Genomic DNA, 26,543 nt, shown 5'->3' with positions numbered 1-26,543 from the left:
CAGAGAGAATAAATAGTGTAAGGTGATGCATTAGTAAGTGAGAACATATTTCTAATTCAGTTTCCTTGACTCTCTATGTTCTTTTCATTATGCTATACCACAAAGAATTTAGGCATGCTGTTATAATGCTACCTATAAATCAATAAAAAGAGGATTTGCTCTTGAGCTCTAGGCAACTATAAACTAAAAGGAAATATAACCTTTAAACAAAAACACAGTAACAACAAATGAAATTAAGAGAACCAACAGAAACCTTTGTCAAACTGCTACACACACACACACACACACACACACACACACACACACACTCTCTCTCTCTCTCTCTCTCTCTCTCTCAATATTCACTATCAGGCATCAAAAAGCAACTTAAAATTGTTTATATTATACATGACTGATGAAGTGTTCAAAGACTGTGTTAATTGATCAGAATTGTGCTTAGTTTTAAAAACTTTGCATTTGTAATGAGACTTTAGTATATTTAGAATTTGTGGATGTTTATATTTTTTAAAAAAGAACACTAACAATATTTTCATAAATTGTATTTTAAAAAGTTTACTGAAAGTGTATGTAATTTAGGAAGAAAATTTAAGCTATTAAAATCACATTCAATTAAGACAAATACATACTTCTTTTCAAATTCTTTGGCATTTTTCATTTTCTCTAGGTCTATTTTCATGAGCTTCATTTTGAGATCTTCAATTTCTTCTTTATATGGCTTAGCTCCTGAAGCAACTTTTTCCTAATTTTTTTTTTAGAGAAAATAAAAATAATAATTAGAGCAGCTTCAATTTCTCCAGTTTTAAAGAATGGTTAACTATTTTTGCTCTGATGACATTTAAAAATAGCAAATATAGGAAAATGCATAAATTTTAACTGAATATGTAGATATTGATATGAAGTCTACTTGAAGCTAATATGAAATTAGAAGCATGAATTTTTATTTGAAGCTTTTATAATTAGAAACATGATTTTTATTTCTTAAAATATTTATTTTTTTCCAATTGAAAATATCTATAAAGTGAAATAGGTTGAGAATAATAAAATGGGTGGAAAAAGTAAATCAGAAAATGAAACAAAAAGATGTTGGAGCAGTGATGTAAACATCAAACTAGAACTAAATTCAAGTCACAAAAAAAGCATTACTAGGTATATTTTGTACTGAAACATAGTTCCATCCAGTGATGTAAAACAACATTTTAAAGCAGCAATTTCAGGTTTACAGAAAAACGTAATGGAAAATACTGAGAGTTCCTATATATCCAGTGTCCCCTATTCCTTTGTCCCCATATTAACACATCATGCATTAGTATGGTACATTTGTTATAAGTGAACTAATACTGATACATTATTATTAATTAAAATCTATAATTTGCATGCCAGTTTATTTGTATTCTACATTTTGTGGGTTTTGACAAATGTAAAATGACACATGTCCATCATTACGGTATCATACAGAATACTTTCATTGTCCTAAAAATCCCCGGGCTCTGCCTATTCATCCCTCTCTTCTCTATTATCCCTGGCAACTGCTAATCTTTTTACTGTTTCTGTAGTTTTGCCTTTCTAAAAATGTCATACACTTGAAATCATACAGTATGTAGACTTTTCAGATTGACTTCTTTCACTAAGCAATATGTATGTAAGGCCCTCTCATTTCTTTCTTTTTTTTTTTTGAGATGGTGTTTTGCTCTTGTTGCCCAGGCTAGAGTGCAGTGGTACAATCTTGGCTCACTGCAACCTCTGTGTCCCAGGTTCAAGCAATTCTCCTGCCTCAGCCTCCCGAGTAGATGGGACTACAGGCGCGCACCACCATGCCTAGTTAATGTTTTATATTTTTAGTAGAGATAGGGTTTCACCATGTTGGGCAGGCTGGTCTCAAACTCCTGATTTCAGGTGATCTGACTGCTTAGCTTTCCAAACAAAGTACTGGGATAACAGACATGAGCCACTGCACCCGGCCCTCTCATTTCTTTTAATTGCTGAATAATATTCCACTGTATGAATGTACCAGTTTATCCCTTTACCCACTAAAAGATAGCTTGGTTGTGTCTAAGTCTTGGCAATTATGAATACAGCTATTAACATACAGCCCTTTGTATGAACATACATTCTCAGCTCATCTGAGTAAATACTGAGGAACACAACTGCTTGATCATAGAAGTATGCTTAGTTTTGTAAGAAACTGCCAAACCGTCTTCTGAAATGGCTGTAGCATTTTGCATTTCCACCAGCAATTAATTGTTATTAATTGCCTGTTGCTCCACACATCAGCATTTGGTATTGTCAGAGTTTTGGATTTTGGCTATTCTGGTAAGTCTGTAATGGTCTATTATTTTAATTTGTAATTCTCTAATGACATATGATGTGAAGCGTCTTTTCATATGGTTATTTGTCATCTGCATATCTTCTCTGGTAAGATGTCTGTTCATATCTTTTGCCTATTTTGAGACTGGTTATTTGTTTCTTATTGCTGGTTTTAAGAGTTCTTTGTATATTCCATCACCAGATTCATCTTTGTGTATAGTTTCTGCCAGTCTGTGGCTTCTCTTTATTCTCTTAACAGCATCATGCAAAGCAGAAGTTTAAGTCTCATTAAAATCCAACTTACCAGACTTTTTTCTTTATGGATTGTACTTATTGTATTATATCTTAAAAAAATCACAAAAGCCAAGGTCACTTAGAACCTCTCCTATGTCATATTTGTGGAGTTTTCTAGTTTTGCATTTTACATTTATGTCTATGATCCATTTTAAGTTAATTTTTCTGAAAATTATAAGTTCTGTGTCTTTTTTTGCTTGTGGATGTTTGGTTGTCTAGCATCATTAGTTGATCAGACTCTCCTTTTCCCATTGAGAAGCCTTGGATCTATCCCACCCAGAATAGAAAGCAGAGTTCTTAAAATAGCTTACAGGAACTTTATGATCTGGCCTCTGCTACTTCTTACCTTATTTTCTCTATCCTCTTGCTCATTCTGCTCCGGATACCCTAACTTTCTTGTTGTTTTCAGTTTGCTATTTCCTTTGCCTGGAACATTTCTCCCTGGCCACATAGTCACCCTACCACTTCCTTCAGATCATCTTACTGGTGTGATGTTCCCCAACCCTCCTATATATAATTATATCTCTTCCCACACATGTCCACCTTCACCCAGAACCATGTACTCCCTTATCTAGCTTAATTTTTTTCCATTTCACTTTTTGCCACTTGAGATATATACCTCTTATACCTCTTAATTCATACATAAAGATATACCTTCTATATTTTACATTTTTAATTAATTTTCTGTCTCCTTCAAATAAATGTAAGTTCCTTGACGGCACAGACTCTGTGTTTTTCACTGGCATCTATAACAGTGAGTGACACATAGAGAGTGCTCAGCAAATATTTGTTGAATAAAAACTGTGATCAATTATTTGTAATATTAAAAAATTACAACATTCTAAAATGTTACAGTTGAAATTCCTTAGTTTCTAGCTATACCAACAATTCTCTAAAAACAAAATTAGTATTTTCTCTTGCTCTCTGCTCATGTCTCACTGAATAGACCAGAAGTTTAGAACAATGTTAAATAATGAAAAAAGCAGGCATTCTTGACCTGTTCCTAATTTTAACTGGTGTGAAGAGACACTGGAGCAGAACAGCAAATTTAAATATGCCAGTTCAGATCAGATTCAAGTAGCAGAAATAGGAGAAGTGTCTGGAACTAAAAGAAAAGGGAGCTGTAAATAGTGATGAATGAGTATGTGATTTGTCTAATGACATTCAAGTTGAAAAACATTTAAATTACGGTTCTTCCCCCCAAAACAGGTCAGATTCAGACCACAGGACATCAGGTGAGACTCAGTAACAGGGGCAGTAAGTAGAAAGAAAATAATTTAAAAATGTATCTGATAGTATTACATATATTGATAAGCAATTTTTTTGAAAAACAAAAAAATACACTTTAAAGTATAAAGAACATGTCTTTAAAAAATTATTTTTCCAACATGATAAAAATAATATTTTACATGACAATATGCTCCTCCATTTCACTTCTAAGTTACATTGCTTCTTCTTGAGTATTGAACTTCAGATACACATAGGTAATAGAAAGTTGTGTTGATAGGGAAGAATAGATCACCAAGATATTTTCCGAATTCAGTAGGTTGAACAAACAAACAAACAACTTTTATTTTTATGTTTAAGTTACCTGAAGTACTTGAATTGTCTCTTTTTGTTTTTCAAGGCATTTATTTGATTCATTAACTTTGGCTTGAAGTTTTGCTATTATGTTATTAGCCACCTCAAGTTCTTTTTGCATCTTTATAATCTTGCTTTCCTTATGCATAGCACTTTCTTTAGCTTCACGTAATGAAGTTTCCAGCTCCTGAATTTTCTATTAGAAAAAGCGCATGTTCATAAGCTCTATCATGAACACAGAATCACAGTATACAAATTTGAGACAGAGATGATCATATTTAGATATCGTTAATTTTTCACAGATTGTATTAACAAAGGATAGCAAAAAGAGGCCAAACAGCATTCAATCTACAGACATGTTATTTCCTTCATTTAGATGATGATTTTTGGATTGAAAATGCCAAAAGTTTATATTATACTCTGTCTGCAAATACTTAAAACATGCAGTTGAAAGCAGCACAGTGGTTATGTGATTTATTAGTTAGCATAGTACTAAGTATATTAAATAGCACTCATATTTTAAACAAACACACAAAAAAATAGTGATATTTGACTCTCTAAAGTAAATATATGTAACTTATCTTTCCCCTTACTTTCATTAATCTTCTCTTTTCTTTTTTTTGTTGGGAAGGGGTCTTACTCTATTGCCCATAGTGATTGCAGTGGCACGACCTTGGCTCACTGCAACCTCTACCTCCTGGATTCAAGCGATTCTCCTGCCTCAGCCTGCCTAGTAGCTGGGACTATAGGTGTGTGCCCTCATAGCTAGCTAATTTCTAATATTTGTATTTTTAGTAGAGACAGGGTTTCACCACATTGGCCAGGCTGGTATCGAATTCCTGACCTCAGTTCATCTGCCTGCATATATTTTATTATCTGTTAGGCTATTTTCTTGGGTCATTGAAGATTGACTTTCCTTTTGTTTTTTTCTTTAATTATTATTTTGGTAGATGGATTTCATATTTCCTCTATTTTATCTCTACCAGTTCACTGAGTTCTGTAATGATCAGCAAATCAAAACACTGTATACTAGTGATCTTCTAGTTTTCATTAAGTTGGTGGTTCATGTTTTATTACAAGTATTTATTTTGGTAAAAATGATAAATTGTAATTTGCTGTTGGGTTCCCCACTAAATCATTTTGTGTGCTAATAAAATACAACATTTTCCACGTGTTGTTAGACTCCCGACTAAGAGTAGTTAATAAACTGGATCATTCAAATAAGGTACTGGTTTTTAGACACAAATTAATCTGCATAACAATCTTGTTATATTTTTAACCTCTTAAATTTTTATTGTGATTATAACATTAAGCAATATTAAATATGCTGATGATAATAAGAGAAAAGCTAAATTGCTATTTCTTTCCAAGCTAATATTTGTTCTGCATGCGGACATAGATCACAGTTTAATAGAAAGTCACATGCTTTGGAAAACTTATATGGTAATTATACCTTAAGTGGTAGCAACTTAAACTATATTTTATAAATTTAATAACCAAATGAAGGTATGATTTATCTGTTGCATAATTCAAAGATAAGATCTTAATAATGTCTAGCTTTATAATTAGTTTAGTTGAATGACAGCCACAGAACTACTAATAAAAAACAAGCCCATCACACACAACAATAAATGTATTCATGTTTGGTAATAAGTATATCCAATACTATAATTTTGCTCTAAACTCTAATAAAGCTGCAAATTAAAGAACATTTTATAAGAAATTATATACCTCTGTGGTTAACTTTGTAGCTCTTGATGTAACATGAGGATTCTTATAGTTTTGCATGGTAGGATTAACCTCGGCACCAGATGCCAAGGAGGTCTTCAATGTTTGGTAGTTTTTCAATAGTTTTTCATTTTTCTCTTTCAGTGATTTCATATCCTGTTCCCATTCTTTGGATATGGCAGTACTTCTTTCCTCAAACTCTGTTGATTCATTCATTATTGCCTATTGAATATTAAAATATCATTATGTCTAAAAAGATTTATAGTAGTCCCCACTTATTTGCGATTTTACTTCCCATGGTTTTAGTTACCCTCAGTCAAAAGTGGTCTTAAAATATTAAATGGGAAATTCCAGAAATAAGCAATTCACAAGTTTTGAATTGCACACCATTCTGAGTAGCACAGTGAAATCTTGAGTCATCCTGCTCAGTCCTGCCTGGGATGTAAATCATCCTGTTGTTCAGCATGTCCATGCTGTACACACTACTTACTCATTCATTAGTCACTAGATAGCCACCTTGATTATCTGATTGCTGCTGTATTGCAGTGCTTATGTTCAAGTAACCCTTATTTTACTTAATAACGGCCTCAAAGCACAAGAGTAGTAATGCTGGCAATTTAGATATGCCACAGTGAAGCTGTCAACTGTTTCTTTTAATTAAAAAGGTAAAAGTTCTCAATAAGAAAAAAAAACTTATGTTGAGGTTGCTAAGATCTATGGTTAGAATGAATCTTCGAAATTGTGAAGAAGGAAAGAGAAATTCATAGTGTTTTTGCTGTAGCATTTCAACCTACAACAGTGTGTGATAAGTTCTTAGCTAAGCTAGAAAAGGCATTAAATTTGTGGTGGAAGACAAGAACAGAAATGTGTTCCAACTGATGACAGTGTGTTGTACCAGCAAGCATTGAGCATCTGTGAAGACTTCAGCAAGGGATCTCCTGAAAAAAGTGACATCACGCCCTTTACTTCAAGTAAGAATTATTCATGGATTCAGGAATATAGAAGGTCAATAGCAGTCTAAGACTATATCAAAATGTCTATGTCATTCATATTCCTTCATCTTATCGGCAGGCATCGTATCATCTCACATCATAAGAAAGAGTACAGTAAAATATTTTGGGAGAGTCCATATTTCTATCACTTTAATTATAGTATATTGTTATAATTGTTCTATTAGTTGTTGTTAATCTCTTACTGTGCCTAATTTATAAATTAAACATTATCATAGATACGTGTGTATAGAAAAAACAGAATATTCCCCTCCTATGACAGCATGGAAGCTGTCTTTCTTTCTCTAATAAGTCGCTTTTCCACCAAAAAAAAAAAAAAAAAAATCCAAAATACATAGGGTTTGGTACCATCCATGGTTTTAGGCATCCACTCAGGGGATGAGGGATCTTGATATACATATTTAAAAGAAACCTAAAATTCTAGGACAGTATATATACTGACATTCATTGTTTAGAACATTCTAAAATAGTGCTTTAAAAGAATGTGAACATTCTTTGTAGTTTGCATCAGTTTCTGAAATTTCAGATGTTGGATGTGGATGACAATAAAGCACAGTGGTTATATGATTTGTTAGTTAACATAGTGCTAAGTATGTAGTATGTCATAATAGAATAGTGACTAGAGAGGATTCATATTGATTTGCAAGATGATAATCTCACTTTATTAGATTTGTACTAACATAGGAAGAGAACTTGAAGAATTACACAGGTTAAAATTATATATGCTATGGCTGATAATGAAACATTAACTGATGTCTAATAGCACAGCTAGAAAGTTAACAATGATCTATTTTCCTGCTTCATTACAAACCTCAATGTTAATAGGGAAAATAACTTACCGATTGTTGGTAATTAATCTGATATCTTATATTTCTGTACAGGGAATAACAGTACTCTTATATTGAAGGCTAATTCTGAAATTACTGATTTCTTTATTTCCTAATTCATAAAGATTGTACTTTCTGCTCTCATCATGATTGCCCTATTGGTCTCAACCGTAACTTCGTTGTGGCTTTGTGGTCATTCTACCAGTCTCAGATCTTAAATTCATTGTGTTCTTGACATCCTGGACACTCCTTGACTTTGGACTACTGACCTCACACCATACCAAATTCTTAATGCCTACTCTTATGTGCTGGAAGAAGCCACATATACATGCTCATGCTGATCCACACAATAGAAATATCTACTCTCTAATCACAACTGGATCCTCAATATTATAAGAAAAACATTGAATTATAAATAGAGATTATATTATCCAAACATGGGTTGTATGCCTTTCTCTACTGACCTTTTTTGTTTTTTTCTTGAAATAGCCAACTCCTATTTTGCTAGCTCTGGCTAATCAATAAATGGGATGAACTCTCCATGGAAAAACTTTTTTAAAAGGTGTCATTCCTTATTTTGATATGATTCCAATATAATTCACAGATGAAATTAAATTGTGAGAAAAGAACTACACAAACATATGAAATACAAAATGTATCTTGAAAGCTATAATATTAATCTAGCCACCATTGCTCCAATTTAAAAGAGCAATCTTTTGAATATTAAATGTTTTATCTATTATACAGAGAAGGGATTATTTCTAAAAGCAGAATGAATACCACGATTACTTTTGCACCAACCTAATACCAATCACTGAAATGTAAAACAAGTTAACAAACTGGTATTAAGCAATGTTGGTCTTTATGACTCAGTACATTTGTGCTGATCACCTTGGGAACAATGATTTAAAAAAAGTCACAATTCTGGAGTTTCTAGTTTAGTATTTTAGGTGCTTAGAAGTTGCCAGTCCATTTTAACAAGGAAAAAGCAAAACAAATGGAAAAATCCACAACTCTGCTTAGATCCGTCAGAGCAGTGAGGCTGCAGGGCACAGGGATGCTCCCAAAATTGGAGAGACAGAGGGGAAGATACAGGCAATCAGAACTTAACAGAAACCTTTGTAGGAACCAGTTATGGGATAGGAAAACCTGAATGCAACAATGAATTATTAGAGCTCAGTGTGGCAACTCTGAGAGTTAAAAACTTCAGGGGTGCCTAGTCATACAGTGGTCCCCACACTTTTGTGTTTTACCTTCAGGAGGTTTACCAGGTCATCACAGTTAATACTGGAAAAGTCCCTTTGCGAGCCTGGCAGGAGAGGAGAAGAGGAACCATTTTGAAATAAAAGAGAACATTCTCTTTTTTTTAAGGCCTGCCCTCAGCAGAAACTATTTTACCAGAGCCTGTCATGCTGGGGTTTTATCAGAGCCTAATATAAAGGGGGAAATACTAAGTTTCAGCTGGCTCTTGCCTTCCATGTGAAGGCAGGGAAATCCACTGCACCTGCCACCTGCCATCTACACCTTGCCACTATACTACTAAAGGTCTGTTTACTACAGTTACTTTTACCCAGTGAATCATACCTGCTTTTCAGCAAAATAAAAATTCCAAGACATACTAGAGGGCAAAAAACACAGTTTGAAAAGACTGAATAAGCATCAGAACCAGAGTCAGAAATGGCATGAACATTAGTTATCAGACCAGAAAGTTTTAAAAAATTGATGAATATGCTAGGGGCTTTAGTGGAAAAAGTAGACAACATGCAAGAACAAATGAACAATGTAAGAGACATAGAAATTTTGAGAACAAAATTAAAGAAATGCAAGAGATCAAAAATGCTGTTAACAGAAATGAAGAATGCCTTTGAAGAGTTTGTTAGTAGACTGGCTGAAGAAAGAAACTCAACTTAGAAATATGACAATGGAAACTTCCAAAACTGAAAAGCAAAGAGTAAAAAGACTGGAAAAAAAAAAAAACAAAAAAACCCTAAACATAACATCCTAGAACTGTGGGGCAAGTATGAAAGGTGTAATGTATACCTAATGGGAATACCAGGAAAATAGAAAAAGAAAGAGCAGGAATACTTGAAGTAATAATGACAAGAATTTCCCCAGATTAACAATATACACCAAACCAGGAATCCAGGAAACTCATAATGCCAAACAGGACAAAAACAAAAACAAACAAAAAATAAAGAACAACAACAACAAAAACCTATATCTAAGCATATTACATTCAAACTTCAGAAAAAAAAAATATCTTTGAAGAAGATAGAAGGGAGAAAATACCTTACCTATAGGGGAGTGAAGACAAGAATTACATCTGACTTCTTGGAAACTATGCAAGCTAGAAGACAGTGGAATGAAAAAACATACCAACCTGTAATTCTATACCTTGTAAAATTATTCTTCAAAAGTGAAGTAGAAATAAAGGCTTTCTGAGACAAACAAAAATTGAGGGAATTTGTTGTCAGTAGACTGGCCTTGCAAGGAATGTTGAAAAGAAGTGTTTCAGAGGAAAGGAAAATGATATACTCAGACTCAGATCTACATAAAGAAAGGAGGAGTACCAGAGAAGGAATAAGTGAAGGTAAAACAAAAACTTATTTTCTTATTCTTAACTGAGCTAACTTATGCAATCACGAATAAGTGAAATAAATGACAGCAATGATACAAAGGATGGGAAGGAGAAATTAGAAATATTTTGTTATTATAAGGTACTTATACTATCTGTGAAGTGGAAAGTGTTATTTGAAACTGGACTTGGATTAGTTGTGAATGGATATTGCAAACTCAAGAGCAACCACTGAAACAAGACAGAAGTGTACTTGTATGCTATGCAGAGAAAATGGAATCATAAAATAATTAAAACCATGAAAGGCAGAAAAAAATGCAGAAGACAAAAATACAAAGAATAAGGGCAAAAACAGAAAACAGAAACAATATGGTAGATATTAATCTAGCTATATCAGTAATCACCTTAAATATCAATGATCTAAATATACCAATTAAAAGACCAACTGTCAAAGCAGATCAAAAAAACAAGAGCTGACTGTATACTGTCTACAAGAAACCCATTCAATATAAAGGGACACAGATTAGAAAGTAAAGCGGTGCAGAAAGATACACCACATTAAAACTAGTCAAAAGAGATGAAGTAGTGCTATTAATTTCACACATAGCAGAGTTCAGAGCAAGGAAAACTATGAGGGATAAAAGTGACATTTCATAGTGATAAAGGCATCAATGCCCCGATAAGACATAACAATTTTTATTTTGCATGCACCTAACAAAAAAGCATTAAAATACTTGAGGCAAAAACTGATAAAACTACAAGGAGAAATAGATCAATCTATTATAGTTGGAGACTTAAATGACTATCAGAAGTGGACAGATCCACCAGGCAGAAAAATCAGTAAGGACATCGTTGAATTTAACAGTATCATGAATCAAATGGATGCAATTGACATCTATTGACTACTTCATCAAACAACAGCACATTATATATTCTTCTCAAACACACATTGAATATTTGCCAAGACAGATAACATTCTGGACCACAAAACGCCCCTTAACAAACAATAGAAATCATAACATGTCTGCTCTCAGACTACAATGGAATTAAACTAGAAATCAAAAACAGTTGAAAAAAATCCACAAATAGAGATTTAAACAATACACTTCTACACAACATACGGGTCACAGGAGAAATAAAAGAAATTAAAATGTATTTTGAACTAAATGAAAAGAAAAATATGACTTATCGGTATCTGTGGGATGCAGTAATAACAGTGCTTAGAAGAAAATTTATAGCATTGAATACATGTATTAGAAAAGATGAAAGATCTAAAAATCAATAAATGAGGCTTTAATCTTAGGAAACTAAAAATGAACAGCAAATTAAATCCAAAGTAAGCAGAAGAAATCATGAAAGTTAAAGCAGAAATCAATGAAACTTAAACAAAAAATCAATAGAGAAAATAAAAATCCTAAAAACTGGTTCTTTGAAAAGATCAATAAAGTTAATAACCTTCTAACTAGGCAATCTAAGAAAAAGGATATCACTATGGAGCCCATGGACATTCCAAAATATTGTGAACAATTCAATTATTACAATCCACAATTATGAACAACTCACAAAGTTGATAATCTGAATGAAATGGGCCAACCCTTTGAAAGACACAATCTACCGATACACAAGAAGAGACAGTTTGATTAGGCCTATATCTATCAAAGAAATGGAGTCAATAATTAAAAACCTCCAAAACAGAAAGCATCAAGTCCAGATGAGTTCAATGGTGAATTCTACCAAATATTTAAGAAATTTAAGGAAAAAATTTTACCCATTCTCTATGATCTCTTCCAGAAGAGAGAAACAGAAGAAACACCTCCTAACTCATTCTATGATGTCGACATTATCCTAACACTAAACACCAGATGATGACATTATACAAGAAAACTACAGACCAGTATCTCTCATAAAAATAGATGTAAAAATCCTCAACAAAATATTAGGAAATCAAATCTGATCATGCATAAAAGATTATACAGGACCAAATGAGGCTTATCCCAGGTATGCAAGTCTGGTATAACATTCAAAAATCAATTAATGTATTTCATCATATAGGCAAAAGAAGAAAAATCACATAATCATATCAATAGATGCAGAAAAAACATTTGTTAAAATCCAATACCCATTCATGATTTAAAGCTCTCAGCAATACAGATGAACCTCTACAACATGATAAAGAATATTTACAAAAAAACTACAGCTAACATGATAGTTAATAATGAGAAACAGAAGCCTTCCTGCTATGATCAGAAACAAGGCAAGATGTCTCCTCTGATCACTGGTATTCAACACTGTACTAGAAGTCCAAACTACTGCCATAAGATCAAGGTACACAAATTTGTAAAGAAGAAATAAAACTAACAAAACTCTCTTTGTTCACACATGACATGATCATCCACATAGAAAATCTGAAGTCATCAACTAAAATACTCCTGGAACTAATATGCAACTATAGCGAAGTTGCAGGATACAAAGTCAATATGCAAAGTTAACAGCTTTCCTGTATACCAGGACTGTGCAAGTGTAATTTGAAATCAAAAATACATTACCATTTATAGCAGCACCCCCCAAAATAAAATACTTAGGCAAATCTAACAAATGCATGCAAGATCTATGAGAAAAACTACCAAACTCTGATTAAAAAAACAAAACAAAACAAAGAATCAAATCAATGGAGAAATATTCCACGTTTATGGATAAAAAGATACAATAGTGTCAAGATGTCAGTTCTTTCCATCTATAAATTAGATGCAATCCTAATAAAACCATAGCAAGTTATTTTGTGAATAGGGATAAACTAATTCCAAAGTTTATATGGAGAGGCAAAGGACTCAGAATAACCAACACAACGTTGAAGAATGACTTCAGAGAACTGACATTACTTGACTTCCAGATTTACTACAAAAATCATTATTGTTTCCAGATTTGTTATTAATGAAAGAGGAAATAGATCAATGGAATAAAATAGCTCAGAAATAGATCCCACATAGTCAAATGATCACTGACCTTTGTCAATGACCTAGCAAAGACAATCTAATGGTGCCAAAAAAACCAGACAGACCTTATGCATTTCAGAAAAATTAATTCAAGATGGATCACAGATTTTAATGTAAAACAAAAGCTATGGAAGACAGCATAGGAGAAAATCTAGATGAACTTGGGTTTTGTGATGAGATTTTAGATACAAACTCAAAGGCACTAGATTATGCCTTTGAGTTTGTATCTAAAATCTATGACAGAAATAAAGGACCAGTATTCAAAACATACAAAGAATTCTTAAACCTTAACAATGAGAAAAAAAAATAACTTGACTAAAATATGGGCAACAGACCAGAACAGACACTTCACCAAAAAAGATACACAGATGACAAATAACTATAAAAAATGTTCAACATCATATTATTAGAGAATTGCAAATTGAATGAGATACTACTACACACTTACTAGCATGGTCAAAATCCAAAACTGACAATGGCAAATGCTGATGAGGATGTGGAGCAATGGGAATTTTATTCATTGCTGGTGGGAGTGTAAAATGGTACAACCCCTTTGGAAGACTGGCAGTTTCTTAAAAAACTAATTTTACTATGATCCAGAAATTGCATTTTTTGATATTTACTCAAGTTAGTTGAAAATGTATGTCCACAGAAAAAGATGCACATATATGTTTATAGCAGCTGAATTCATAATTGCCAAAACATACAAGCAACCAAGATATCCTTTGGTAGGTGAGTAGATAAACAGGTAAATACAGACAATGGAATATTATTCAGCATTAAGAATAAATAAGTTACGAAGCCATGAAAAGCCATGGAGAGAACATAAATAAATATTACTAAGTGAAAGCTGTCAACCTGAAAAGGCTATATATGTACGATTTCAACTTATGACATTCTGAGAAAGGTGGTACTATGGAGACAGTAAAAAGATTAGCAGTTGCCAGGGTTTAGGGAGTTGAAGTGATGAATATAGATAGAACGTACGGGATTTTTAGGGCAGGATAGTAAAATTACTCTGTATGATACTGTAATGATGGATACATGTCATTTTACACTTGTAACTCATAGAACGTACTTGCCAAGTGTAAATCCTAATGTAAGCTACAGACTTTGGGTGATATGATGTATCAAGGTAGGTTCATTGATTGTCCTAAATGTGCCACTCTGATGTTGGCCACTGATAGGAGAGATCATGTTTGTGGAGATGGGGTATAAGGAATTCTCTGTACTTTCTGTTCAGTTTTGCTGTGAACCTAAAACGGCTCTAAAATAGTTTATTAAAGCACATGAGGCCCAACTAAAGTAGCTGGCCAGGCTTGTCTATGACTTTACCACAGTTGTTGCCCATAGTCTTGAAACAGACTTATGTCTTAAGATCTCTAAGGCTGCTTGTAGAAAAGGCTTATTTCTTGCAGAAGCAGTGAGAAGGAGAAGGAAAAGAGGAGACTAATAAGAGGATTCAAGATTTCACAAGTGGAAACTGAATATTACACAACAAGATTTTGTTACTTTGATCAGTATGAATTGATAAGGAAGAATAATATATTAGAGGAAGAACATGTTTTACCAAATCAATTTTTTAAAGCATATACAAATAAAGAAAACATATGTAATTTGCCCTTTTAAGAATGAGGTAGGACAATTAAAGCAAACGACAACAAAAAAGAGGTAGTACAGAAAAAGTAATACTTACTATTATTCTGTTATTAAAGAAGTTATTCACTTGACAAATCCTATCATTTTCTTTCTGGATGCCATTTTTGAGCTTTTCTATATCAAAACGAGTATTTAACCACTCTTCCAAAAACTGTGTCATTTCCTTTTTATTACTTAGTACTTGTTGAAATTCAGTCTTTATGCTAGGAAACTCACTTTCTGAGAAATCTTTGAGAATTTCCTGTGTGAAAAATAGCATCAAATTGCTTAAACTTTAGAAAAGTTTTTATCCAAATATCATATATAATCATAAAAAGAGGGTAATACCTACTGGACTCTTGCTTTTCTTCCTTTTTATATCATTTCTTAATATTTTAACGTAAACTAAGAAATATAATTGTAAGTTAAACTTTATTCTAGTTATTTCCATAATAATATTTTGGCAGTATACGTGATGTAAAAGATTTTACCTATTCGAATTAACACTTGTCAAAATGGCAAACTTGGGACTAATTGCTACAATACCTGAAGTGCATCTTAATTTTTAATTTTTGAGATGGTCTCACTATGTTGCCCAGGCTGGTCTTGAGTTCCTGGCCTCAAGTGATCCTCCTGGCTGAGCCTCTTAAGTAGCTGGAATTACAGGCATACCACTGGGGCTGGCTTCATGAAGTGCTTCTAAATGTACTTTTTAGTACATATAGCAGACTTATATACATGTTAGAAATAGGATGCCAGCCTCACATAGATGAATAGAAGTAACTAACACATGCCATGTTGTGGCAATAAAAAGGTTTGTCACTGCCAGTATCAATGTAAGAAGTTTTCCTGTTTTCTGTATCTATGGAGGTCTAAAAGGAGGCTAAGTCCATCATTTGCCCATCTATGGCTGGCCAGGTATCACTCTGCAACCTAGTTTTAATTACTGGTAAATGAAAATGGTTCTAAGCACATAAAAAAGTCTTTTCTACTTGATAAAAAGGCTTAAAATCTAATTAAATCCATTTAAAATAAATTATACCTCAATATGTAGATCAATATTCCTGCTCAATTTGAAGTCCCTTAATTCTCTGGATGGTACATCACAATCTTGTTGAAGGTGCTGTATTTTAATTAGCAATTCCTCTTGCTTTTCCACTTCATCAATAAAATCCATTTCAAATTTATTGATGGATTCATGTTGTTCTTCTTTTATTTTTGTAACATAGCTTAACACATACTTGCAGAAAAAAATTGAACAAATTGGAAAGTGAAAATTTTGTCACATTTAGAGGAAGTTTTAATCCTTGTGACTGTGAGGTAGGATGACATCTCTTATTTACCTATATCCTCTCATAAGTGAGGAAGAAGGAAAGAGCTTCTCTCTATCCCCAGTTTTTTCCTTAGTATCTTAGGAGAATAACTAACTCCCAAATCTATACTTCCTTATTTCTGACTTCTTACTAGATATACTTCTTGGATGTCTTACAAGTACTTCAAATTGAACATGTTTAAAATGTAACATCACCCCTCTCTCTGCAAGTCCTCCTTTTCCTATTGCCCTCCTTTTGGCTAATTTCATTGCCAATCACCCAGGATTCCCAGTTAAACTTGTGAGACTCATTTTCAACATCCTCATCCACCAACCCTGATTGGGTAACCAAAAAGATGATGTTATCTGTCTCAAGACTCCCTTGTCAAGCATATTTAGATATTTGGCTTCAAGGAGACAATAATTTGAATGCCATATGTTTCATGGACTTCATGAATAATTCTAGATGTCTGATTACCAGGATTTGTGGAAGAATTACCAGGGCCTGAAGGGCAATTTATCTACAAAGGGCAGATACTTGCTTCTTAATTCCTCAACTTCCACCATTCCTTAACCTCTTACAATTTGGTCTCTTCCTTAACTACTCAATTGAAACTGTTCTGACAAGGATCACCAATAAGTTCTATTATCACCACATTGAGAGAATATCTTCAGTCCCTATTCTGACTCTCTGAAATATTTATCACCCACAACTTCATCTTTGATATACTCTTCTCTACTGATGTGGGTAGCAGCACTTTTGCTAGGTTCTCTCCTGTATCTTTGACTTTTCCAACCTTGAACCCACGTGTGCTCCCTTTTCTGCTACTGTCTCTTAGACATTTATCTTTTCCAGAGTTTTGTTTTGTTTTTTCATTATGCTTTCTGGATGATCTTACAAATGTATTATCTATCACCTATATGCTAATCAGTCTCAAATGCTAGTCCTTATTTTTCTCCTGCCAAACCTCAAACTCACATCTAAATGCCTACTTGGTTTTTCTTCTTGGATGCTCCATCACAGGTATTTCAGCCCCCAAATATCTCAAGTTAAACAATCTCCTGCCTCATCTACCTTGTTTCTTTTTTTTAATTTTAATTTTTGAATCTCAGTTAATGAGATTCAAACCTGACTAAGACCAAATCCAAGAACTCCATCTAAATTTCTCTCCCTTATCTCCCACTATCAATTATGTGGACCTACTATTTTAAGCTGCTAAACATTTCTTTAATGTTGTTTGTCCTCTTCAGCCCTATGAAACCTTCCCTAGTAATAACGTCACATATAATATCTCATCTGAACCACTGTAAATACCTCCTGTCGCTGTCTGCCACTAGGCTTATCTCCCTCAAACTCATTTCTTCTTTATTCTTTAGTTTAGTACCTAAATGATAATCTGATCCTGTTACTGCCACCACTTAAAATGACTGTCTAATAATTCTCCATCTACAAAAAGAACTCCAAGCTTTGTTATTGAGTCTGGTTTCCACTACAGATTCATCTTCTGTAACTTTACCTAGTATGGCATATAACTTGCATGTACTTCTATCATTGTACTTATTTTGTTTATATGTTTGTCTCACCCCCAGACTATAAGATCTTTGAAATGTTAACTCACATCTGCCTCCTGAGCACCCTGACATAGTGTCTAGGCCCACAGGCAGAGTTCAGGTGTTGCTGAATGACCAGGTGATTCATACTGATGATGCTACACATTCTATGCTCAGACCCACATAATTTCTAATTTGGTAGTAAGACTTCTAAATAGCAAATATGCTGGCACTCAAAGCAGGACTTAAATATACTGATGTTTATAACAGACATTTACAGCAATATTTCACGGATATTACTAAAAAAGATGGTACCTTGAGTTTCTTCATGACTCTATGGAATTCCATGGAACACCTCTGGTTTGCAGTAAAAAGTTTTTCAATTTGTTTGGTTTGTAAATAGGGAAGTGAGAGGTTTGCTTTTACTCTCATTAAAAGCTCTTTTTGGATTTCAATTTCCTTCTCCAAGTCAAGAGACAGTCTATTCAAGCACTCATAATGATCATCCATCTCTGAATATCTCTTCAAAAGTTCCTAAAGTAAGAATTCATTAAATTTATAACAATTTGCTAATATAACAATAAGTAGTTACAACTCTAGAATTGTAACAAAACTTATGCTTTTTTTTCTGTAGGAGAGAAATAAAGACCTTTGTGTTTAAAAACAAAAGGAAACTTGTTGATTTTAAATTACCGAAATAATATATAATTATTATGGCCATTTAAACAATTTAAGCAAATATAACAAGAAAGTCAGGACCAACCATTCTCAACATTTTGATGCATTTTTTTTTTTAGTTTTTTGAATATCCATGATTTGAATCAACATGGACAAAGTCTGATGAGAAATTTGAGTAAATTCAATCAAATATGTATTGTAGTTTATGGTTGAGTGCTGGTTTATGTTTATAGAATCTGAGCTAGCAGATAAAATAAGTGATTAAGAATCAAACTACCTATTTGTCAGCTTGGTATAGGTATTTGACACAATCCTATTATCTGCCTAGAATCTGTTTTCTAACCCTTTATCAAAGGTAGAGTTCAGGTTCCAGCTCTGAACTGGAGAAGTCACTGAGCCATTTTCAAAACAACAGGAAGACTATTTACCAAGTTTTCTGGGGTCAGGGAAAATATATGATCTATACCTATATATCTATGTGATCTATAAAACAGATGCAGTCATTAAGCCTGAAGGAAACAAAATTTTATTTGTAAAAATGTTTCTATACCCAAGTTTTAAACTAAGTCATATACAAGTCTGACTTAGTTTAAAATTCTGATTCTACCAATTTACCAGCTGTGGGTACTGCTTAACTTCCTTTCTGAGCCTCAGTTTCCTTGTTTATGAATGGAACAATAAAGCCTATGTCATGAGATAAAGCACCCAGTATGGTACCTGGCATATAGTAGACAGGCAATAAACTCTGGGTCCATAAACTCAAGGGACTTGAGGCTGTGCAGGTGACACACTGGTCAGAGCACAGGTAGAAAGAAACATAAAATTCAAGTTGCTTAATCATGTAGTAGGTAACATGTTTAGTTCAGGGTGCTAAACAATAAAACAAGGACTTTCTCAGGAATGAGCCCTCTATTTTTCATAATGTAAGAAAAGATAGATGTTAATTAATTTAGAATGTTGGAGAGAAGATTCCTGGTTTTGGTTTTAGGATGAAGCAACTACGGTATGCAGCATAGTAAACACTGACTTATGTCAGGAATGTGCTAAGTGATACAGTCAAAGAAAACAAAAATGTCCTTAGAGCTCTTGCATTCCAACAGGTGTGACTGTAAATCCTGTTAACTTTGTGTATTTAGAATCTCAACACTTCCCATTACCTCTATTGCTCCCTCTCTGGGCCAGGCCAGGATGATGTCTGCTTGGATGATTGAAATTGTTCTTTATAATGGTCTTTCTGCTTCCACTCTATTTTCAATATAACAATTAAGAGTCATCCCTTTAAAATGTAAGCCAGATCATGTTTCTCTTGCAGTAAAAACTCACCAATGGATCTCCATCTCACTTAATAAAATCAAAGTATTTTTTCGTGTCCTACAGCCTGCCTTTTCCCTGTTAACTCTGACCTTGCTTGTTAGCAGCTTGATGTTCCTTGAACCACCACAGAGTCTTCTGCCTCAGGAACTTTGTACTTGCTGTTCCCTTTGCCTATAATGGTCTCTTCAGACATCTGTATGGCCCGGCCCTTTACGTAGTTGCTCCAGTATCATTTTTCTGGTGAGGACTTAAATTCACAAGCTCCCATTGTTGTTTGTGTATGTGTGCATATATGCATACACACACACACATCTGTACTAGATTACAATGTTTAGAAAAATACTGGGCACGATCTATTCATTCCAGAGGTTCCTTCAATTGCACTTTAGATTTCAGGAAGCCTTTGGAAGGGAACCAATAATCATTTGCAGTTTAGCAGGAGGCACTTACTTTTATTCTAGAACACTTTTCTCTCATGCTTTCTGTAAGCTGCTGTTGTGCATCACTTAGTAACTTTTTTTCAGGTTTTACTTGGTGGTTCTGTTGGTCCTGCTTTGGTTAAAAAGAAAACAAACAGGACTTTAGTCATAACTATATTCACATATATCTAATTGTACACTTTTAAATTATATGACATTTCAATAATGGAATTAAATATTACACTTGTAACTCAAAAGCAATGTTAAAATGATCAGAAAATGAAAAATAGTACCAGTAAGTTTTATAGGGAATGACCTCAACTCACTGGGAAAAAAGTAGAACCATCTATTTTTTGGAGATAGGATTTATTTTTCATAGCTACAAATTTGGTTTTAGGGCCAAGTGTGGTAGCTCATGCCTGTAATCCTAGCACTTGGGAGGGTGAGGCAGAAGGATCACTCAAGCTCAGGTGTTCAAAACAAGCCTGGGCAACATAGTGAGATTTTGTCTCTATAGCAATAAATAAATAAATACATAAGAAAACAAGTTAGATTTTAATTTCTGGTTCCTGCCTTTCCAAATCTCTGCATCATTCAGTTATAGTTTTAACAGGGTAACTCACTTACTTTTATCTTAACGCATCGACTGCTGCCAACGAAATATATTGGGGCAAAACCATCTGTACTGTCTATAGTGTTCCCAACCCTAGTTATATATTTTCCCCAGCACCTTGGAAAAGTTTATATCCTGTGTAAATTTTGCATTTCTGATTAAAAAGTACAAAATGAAACAAAAACATTTTCTCCTGCTTGTTTATCTTGCTCACTACAGTACCTAGAAGAATAGTTATTGAATAAATTAAATGCCTTTATAAATTTAGTTAAGGCCTGCATAAAGAAATATGAGAATAAAAAATATTTTTACAGATTTTAATCAACTTATTTGTCTAAACTTTGTTACTTTTAAAAAGAGGATTTAATTAAGTGTTTTAAGAATATATGATTCTGAATATCTATAGTCATATCAGAGGAACTTAATTTTTATATTTATCTTGCTGTTTTTCCTTTTAACTTCACCAATGAGAGCCCATCTCTAGAATTCTAGCATGTATAAGTAAAGAAATGGGAATATTTGCTCTCTTACAAATGTAGTCCTTCAAATGTTTCTCCATTTAGAATAATGCTGTTTCTTGATTAAAAAAAAAAGTTAAGAAGTTATATTAAGGGAAATAGTCTGCTTTAACAGTTAAATGTTACGTTCTGAAAACATTTTTGCTTCTTTTAAAACTTTTTATTGTGTGAAAATTATAGTAATCATTCCCCACTATCTTTTACTGTTCATAGAAATTTCCAGAAAAAGAAATAAAAACATAGTAATTCTTTTCAAAAAAGGTTAATTCTTATTAATAGTTACTACACAGCAGAAGATTCTGAACTCACTCTAGCTATCATTTCCCTTAAGGTTGCTATGAATTGGTCCCTTTCCATTTTGAGAGATTCTTTTATCCTCCTTAGCTCATCTCTTTCTTTAGCTACAATTCTTATTTCTTCAAGGCTTTCATGAAGTTTCTTAGTCAATTCCAAGTTATCCATTCTCACAATTTGCACAGATAAGTTTTGGGCCTCAAACTGCTTCTTCAACTGTTCCATTTCATTAATTTTTTGGTGATATTTATTGACATCTTTCACTCTAAGCAGTTGAAGTTCTTTTTTCAGAAGTTCTTGGATCTTGAGATAATTATAAAACAAGTCAGAATGTAAGCAGTTTCTTCAAGAAAAATAGTGTCTACTTGTGTTCTACATGCACATATGTATCTACATATCTGTATATCTTTTCTAATTCCACAAGTCTAATTTTGGACACAGTTGCATGTAAAAGAAGAACAAAACAACCCCTATCTTTTTCTGTAATTCATCTTTTATCTAAATCCTTTTGAATGTTTGAAATTTGAGTTGTCTTTTCTGAAAGTTTTTCTCTAAGTTTATCAATAGTTTCTTGGTGTTCTTTTGATTGCATATGAGCAGTTTTTAGTTTCTGTTGTGTTTCCAGATCCTTTATTGTTAGGAGAAATCCAGAAATGTAATGATATAAAGGCACAATGATTAATGAGTTTAAAGAAAATCTTAAAAAATACACACTCACAGTTAAAAACAACAATTAAACAACCTCCCAAATTAGAATAGTAGAGTAAAATTTCCTGCTGCTAGCCTCCGCTATAGCCTTCTCCTTTCATACCATTTGGACATGGTTCTAAATGAGTATCACATGAAGAATACCCCATTCTTATGCTTAGTTTTCCATTATACAGACAGTGCCTTATTGGTGGACACTTAGATTACTTCTAGGGTTTGGTCACCACACACAATGCTTCAGTGAATACTGTATTTTTGCCCAAATGTGTGAACATCACCATAGGGTAAAGAGAGAACACAACTCACTCTAGCTTTCGTTTCTTGTAGGCTTTCCTTGAGCTGGTCTCTCTCTAGTTTGAGCGTCTCCTCTACTCTTCTTAGATAATCTCTTTCTTTCATTACAGATTTCATTTCTTCAAGGCTTTCATGAAGTTTCTGAGCCAAATTTAAGTTCTCCATTTCTATTCTACTCAGAGTTAAGCTTTGGTCTTTAATTTGTTTCTTTAGTTGCTCCATTTCAGACACTTTTTTCTGTGTCTCACTGACATCTTTTTTTAACTTACAAAGTTGATGTTCATTTGCCTTAAGTTCTTGAATCTTAAGATAACCATAAAATAATATGTTAGGTGGCTTTTCAGAGACAAATAAATAATAGTTTCTAAATGTATTAAGACAACTGTCTACCCATGTTACTCTCACTGATATCTTGCATAACTCCACACAGAATTTGATTTCCTTTTGAGGTAATAATATATATAAAGCACACCAATCTTCAATGTATAACTTAATCATTCTTGACACAGGTACAAATCTATAAAACTACAACCCAGACTAAAACAGAATATTTCTAGCACTTCATAAAGTTTCTGTGTGCCCCGCTTCCTGGAGGCAGCCACTAATCTGACCTTTATCAACCTGGTTCAGTTTTGTCTGCTTTTGAGCTTATATATCACAATGTTTTTATCCATTCTCCTGCTGACAGACATTTGAGTTTTCAGTTTTTTGCTATTCTGAATAAGGCTGCTACAAAAATTCTTGTGTCTTTTTATAGAAGTATGTATATAGTCTTTTTTTCTTAGGTATATACCCAAGAAGTGGAAATGTAGGGCTAAAGGCAGGCTATGTCCAGCATTAGTAACACTGTTTTCCAGTGCGGTTGAACCATTCTACATCCCCAACAATTTTAGGCACAAATAAATCAGATATCCAATCCAACAATCCCCCAACAAAAATACCTTTTCTTGTAATTTAGCATTTGAATTTTCTAAATCTTTTTGCATATCTGATATTTTATCTGTCTTCTCAGAAACAATTCCTCTGAGTTTGTTAATAGTTTCCTGGTGCTCTTTTAGATGCACGTGAGCAATTTTCAGTTCCTCTTGTTTTTTCAGATCCTTTATCATTAGAGAAATTTAAAAAACAGTGACATATCTTAATATTAGTGTTTATAAAATAAAGTGATATGTTTTCTTAGTAAAAATAATAACACTATTACTCTATATCTTTGCTGTTGTTCTTAAGTTATAAGCTTTCTCTACCCTGTCCTCATCTTTTCACTCTACTGCTTTCCAGAGGCAAACACATTACAAATATGTTACCTTTTTAAAGTGTTGCCTAGTATTTTGACATACTGTTTGTATTTACTATTTCCTTCTGAGAACATTTAGATTGTTTCATATTTTTAATTAAAACTGCTACAATAAATAACTTGTGGTATATGTATATATTGTGTTTGATACACACACACTCCTTTAACAGGATATATACAGGCTAAAGTCCATAAAGAAAATGGTAATTGCAGACTTCAGCATTTTCAAGAACCAAATTATCTGCTTAAAAGGTTACATTATTTCATTCTTGCCAAGAGGTTTACTTGGTTCAAAGAAGGATTCATTGCTGTAAGATGACAATGCATTGAATTGCTAGGGAGAGGAATGAGCTAACTTACTTTAGCTTCTATTTCTCCAAGGCCTTCCCTAAGGTGGTCTCTATTCATTTTAAGGGTTTCCTCTATTCTTCTTAAGCCATCATTTTTCTTAAAGTTTTCATGAAGCTTCTGGGTCAATCTTAATTTCTCCATTTCTATACTTCTCAAAGTTAAACTCTGGGCTTCTAATTGATTCTTTAACTGGCCTGTTTGATACATAGTTTCCCTGAGATCATTTTTACTTTTCACTTTTAAGAAGTTGATGTTCTTTCTCCTGAAGTTCTTGGATCTTCAGATAATCATACAGTAAGTTAGGATATCAGCAGATATAAAAAGATAAAAGTTTCTAAATTGAGTAGGCAAGTTAAGTCCTCACTTGCCTTCAATTTTAGGCTAACTCTTATCTTGTTTCATTACATAAAAAGATTTGATTAAAACTCTCAGTAACTAATATAACTTAAAAAAAATACCTGTGCTTTTAAGGCAGCATTTGAATTTTCTAAGTCCTTTTGCATATTTGATATTTCATTTGTTTTCTCTGAAACAACTCCTCTGAGTTTATCAATAGTTTCTTGGTGCTCCTTCAGATGCATGTGAACAATTTTTAGCTCCTCTTGTTTTTCTAGGTCCTTTATTGACAAAAAAATAAAAATAATATATTGAGAGTAATACCACTTATGTGCTATAGAAAGGTATAGGGCAGGAGGTAAAAATCTCCCACACTCTTCTGAGGCCTCCTAGTTCTCACCCTCTAAGCTACTTTTAGATGTCAATATATTACTCTTCAACTTAACCTGTTCCTTAACAGGACACTCCACACTTCAAATCAGCACTATAGTTCTACCACATTTTTTATCTGCGGCATAGTATTCGATGATGTGAATGTGCTGCACTTTTTTAACCAGTCCCCTACCAATGGATAGTTAGAATTTTCCCTGTTTTTGTGTTATTCCATTACTGCAACTTGTTGCAAAGAATATCCTATAAATATCTTTATACAGTTGTGCAAATGTGTGAAGGAGAGTTACAACTGGACTTTCTGGATCAATAAACTTTATGAAAAATTTGGAAGGTATTACCAAATATACCCTCTCCAACTTTCCTCAATATTGGACCAAGTTTATACTCCGACCAAGCCTCTGGCAGACTTTTTTTTAGGACGCAATGTCATAGTTACTAGCGGTATAGAGAGATGGTAACTCACTCTAGTTATGGTTTCTCTAAGGGTTTCCTTGAGCTGGTCTCTCTCTACTTTGAGAATCTCCTCCACACTCCTAAGGCCATCTCTTTCTTTTGTTATAGATCTCATTTCTTCAAGGTTTTCATGTAGTATCTGAGTCAACCTTACATTTTCCATGTCTATATTTTGCAGGCTTAACTTCTGGGTCTCAAGTTGCTCCTTCAAGTGTTTTATTTCACAATTTTTTTCCTGAGTCTCATTGACAGCTGTCATCTTAAGAAGCTGATGTTCTTTTTCTTGAGATTCTTGCATCTGAGAAAACTATAAAGTAATTTACAACACAGGCAGAATTTTTTTTTAGGAAAAGGAAGAATTGTTCCTAAAATAAGGCAATCACTTTTACATTTTAATCTAATGTATGTACTGTTTTCTTTCATAAAGGATATGAGTAACACTAATTAGATGTCATTTTCCAATTTAACAAATCCCACTTTTTCCTGGAATTCATCATCAGAATTTCCTAAATCCCAATGAATATTTGCTACTTGAGCTGTCTTCTCTGAAATACTCCATCTACTAACAGTTTACTGGTACTAAGTTGAATACAAGCAGTTTCTGGTTCCTCTTATATTTCTAGTCCCTTTATGATTAGAGGAAAATTAATAAAACTTAACAGTGAACATCATCATTATCATCTTAACACTATTTCTGTATGCAAAAAATGTAAGATGGAAACTTACTTTAACTACAATTTCTTTATTGTTTTCTTTCAGTTGGTCTCTCTCTATCTGGAGGGCCTCCTGTACTCTTTTCAGTTCATCTCTTTCCTTAATCATAATTTGTATTTCCTCTTGATTTTCTTGAAGTCTATTAGTCAACTTGAGCATCTCACTTTCTATACTTTGTAGTGCTGAATCTTTGGCTTTGAGATGCTCCTTGAATTGTTCCAGTTCATTCATTTTTTCCTGAATCTCACTTATCTGTTTAAGTTGTTCCTCTTTCTCATAAAGCTCTTGGATCTTAAACATAATCATACAATAAATTAACAGTCAAAAAAAATATGTTAAACACACACACCA

The 26,543-nt window shown here is 33.3% G+C and overlaps 1 protein-coding gene and 2 long non-coding RNA genes across 10 annotated transcripts in view; 2 read left to right on the top strand and 1 right to left on the bottom strand.

Moving 5' to 3' along the window:
• The window catches only part of LOC144576518 (uncharacterized), an 803,862-nt gene that overhangs the window by 190,896 nt on the left and 586,423 nt on the right, over positions 1 to 26,543 (top strand). The window lies entirely within an intron of this gene.
• Positions 1 to 26,543, bottom strand: part of CENPE (centromere protein E) — an 81,287-nt gene that overhangs the window by 7,849 nt on the left and 46,895 nt on the right. For 3 of the 8 annotated variants that reach the window (XM_035293209.3, XM_078366751.1, XM_035293213.3), the window contains 13 exons: positions 26,205 to 26,483; positions 25,489 to 25,785; positions 24,755 to 24,913; positions 23,593 to 23,751; positions 22,664 to 22,954; positions 21,665 to 21,952; positions 20,256 to 20,357; positions 18,129 to 18,347; positions 15,993 to 16,190; positions 15,009 to 15,212; positions 5,911 to 6,129; positions 4,190 to 4,375; positions 627 to 739 (listed from right to left, as the gene is read on the bottom strand). In XM_035293209.3, the coding sequence (XP_035149100.3) occupies positions 627 to 739; positions 4,190 to 4,375; positions 5,911 to 6,129; positions 15,009 to 15,212; positions 15,993 to 16,190; positions 18,129 to 18,347; positions 20,256 to 20,357; positions 21,665 to 21,952; positions 22,664 to 22,954; positions 23,593 to 23,751; positions 24,755 to 24,913; positions 25,489 to 25,785; positions 26,205 to 26,483 (2,714 nt within the window). The remainder of the gene's footprint in view (positions 1 to 626; positions 740 to 4,189; positions 4,376 to 5,910; positions 6,130 to 15,008; positions 15,213 to 15,992; positions 16,191 to 18,128; positions 18,348 to 20,255; positions 20,358 to 21,664; positions 21,953 to 22,663; positions 22,955 to 23,592; positions 23,752 to 24,754; positions 24,914 to 25,488; positions 25,786 to 26,204; positions 26,484 to 26,543) is intronic. The other 5 variants (XM_035293210.3, XM_054253101.2, XM_035293211.3 and 2 more) reach the window with 5 other exon arrangements.
• LOC118152236 (uncharacterized) overlaps positions 1 to 26,543 on the top strand; it is a 97,908-nt gene that overhangs the window by 40,646 nt on the left and 30,719 nt on the right. The window lies entirely within an intron of this gene.

This window comes from Callithrix jacchus, chromosome 3 (genome assembly GCF_049354715.1).
Source record: "Callithrix jacchus isolate 240 chromosome 3, calJac240_pri, whole genome shotgun sequence".
NCBI lineage: Eukaryota > Metazoa > Chordata > Mammalia > Primates > Cebidae > Callithrix > Callithrix jacchus.
Note: the sequence above shows the minus strand (reverse complement) of the source record. Positions and strands in the feature narration are given on the sequence as shown.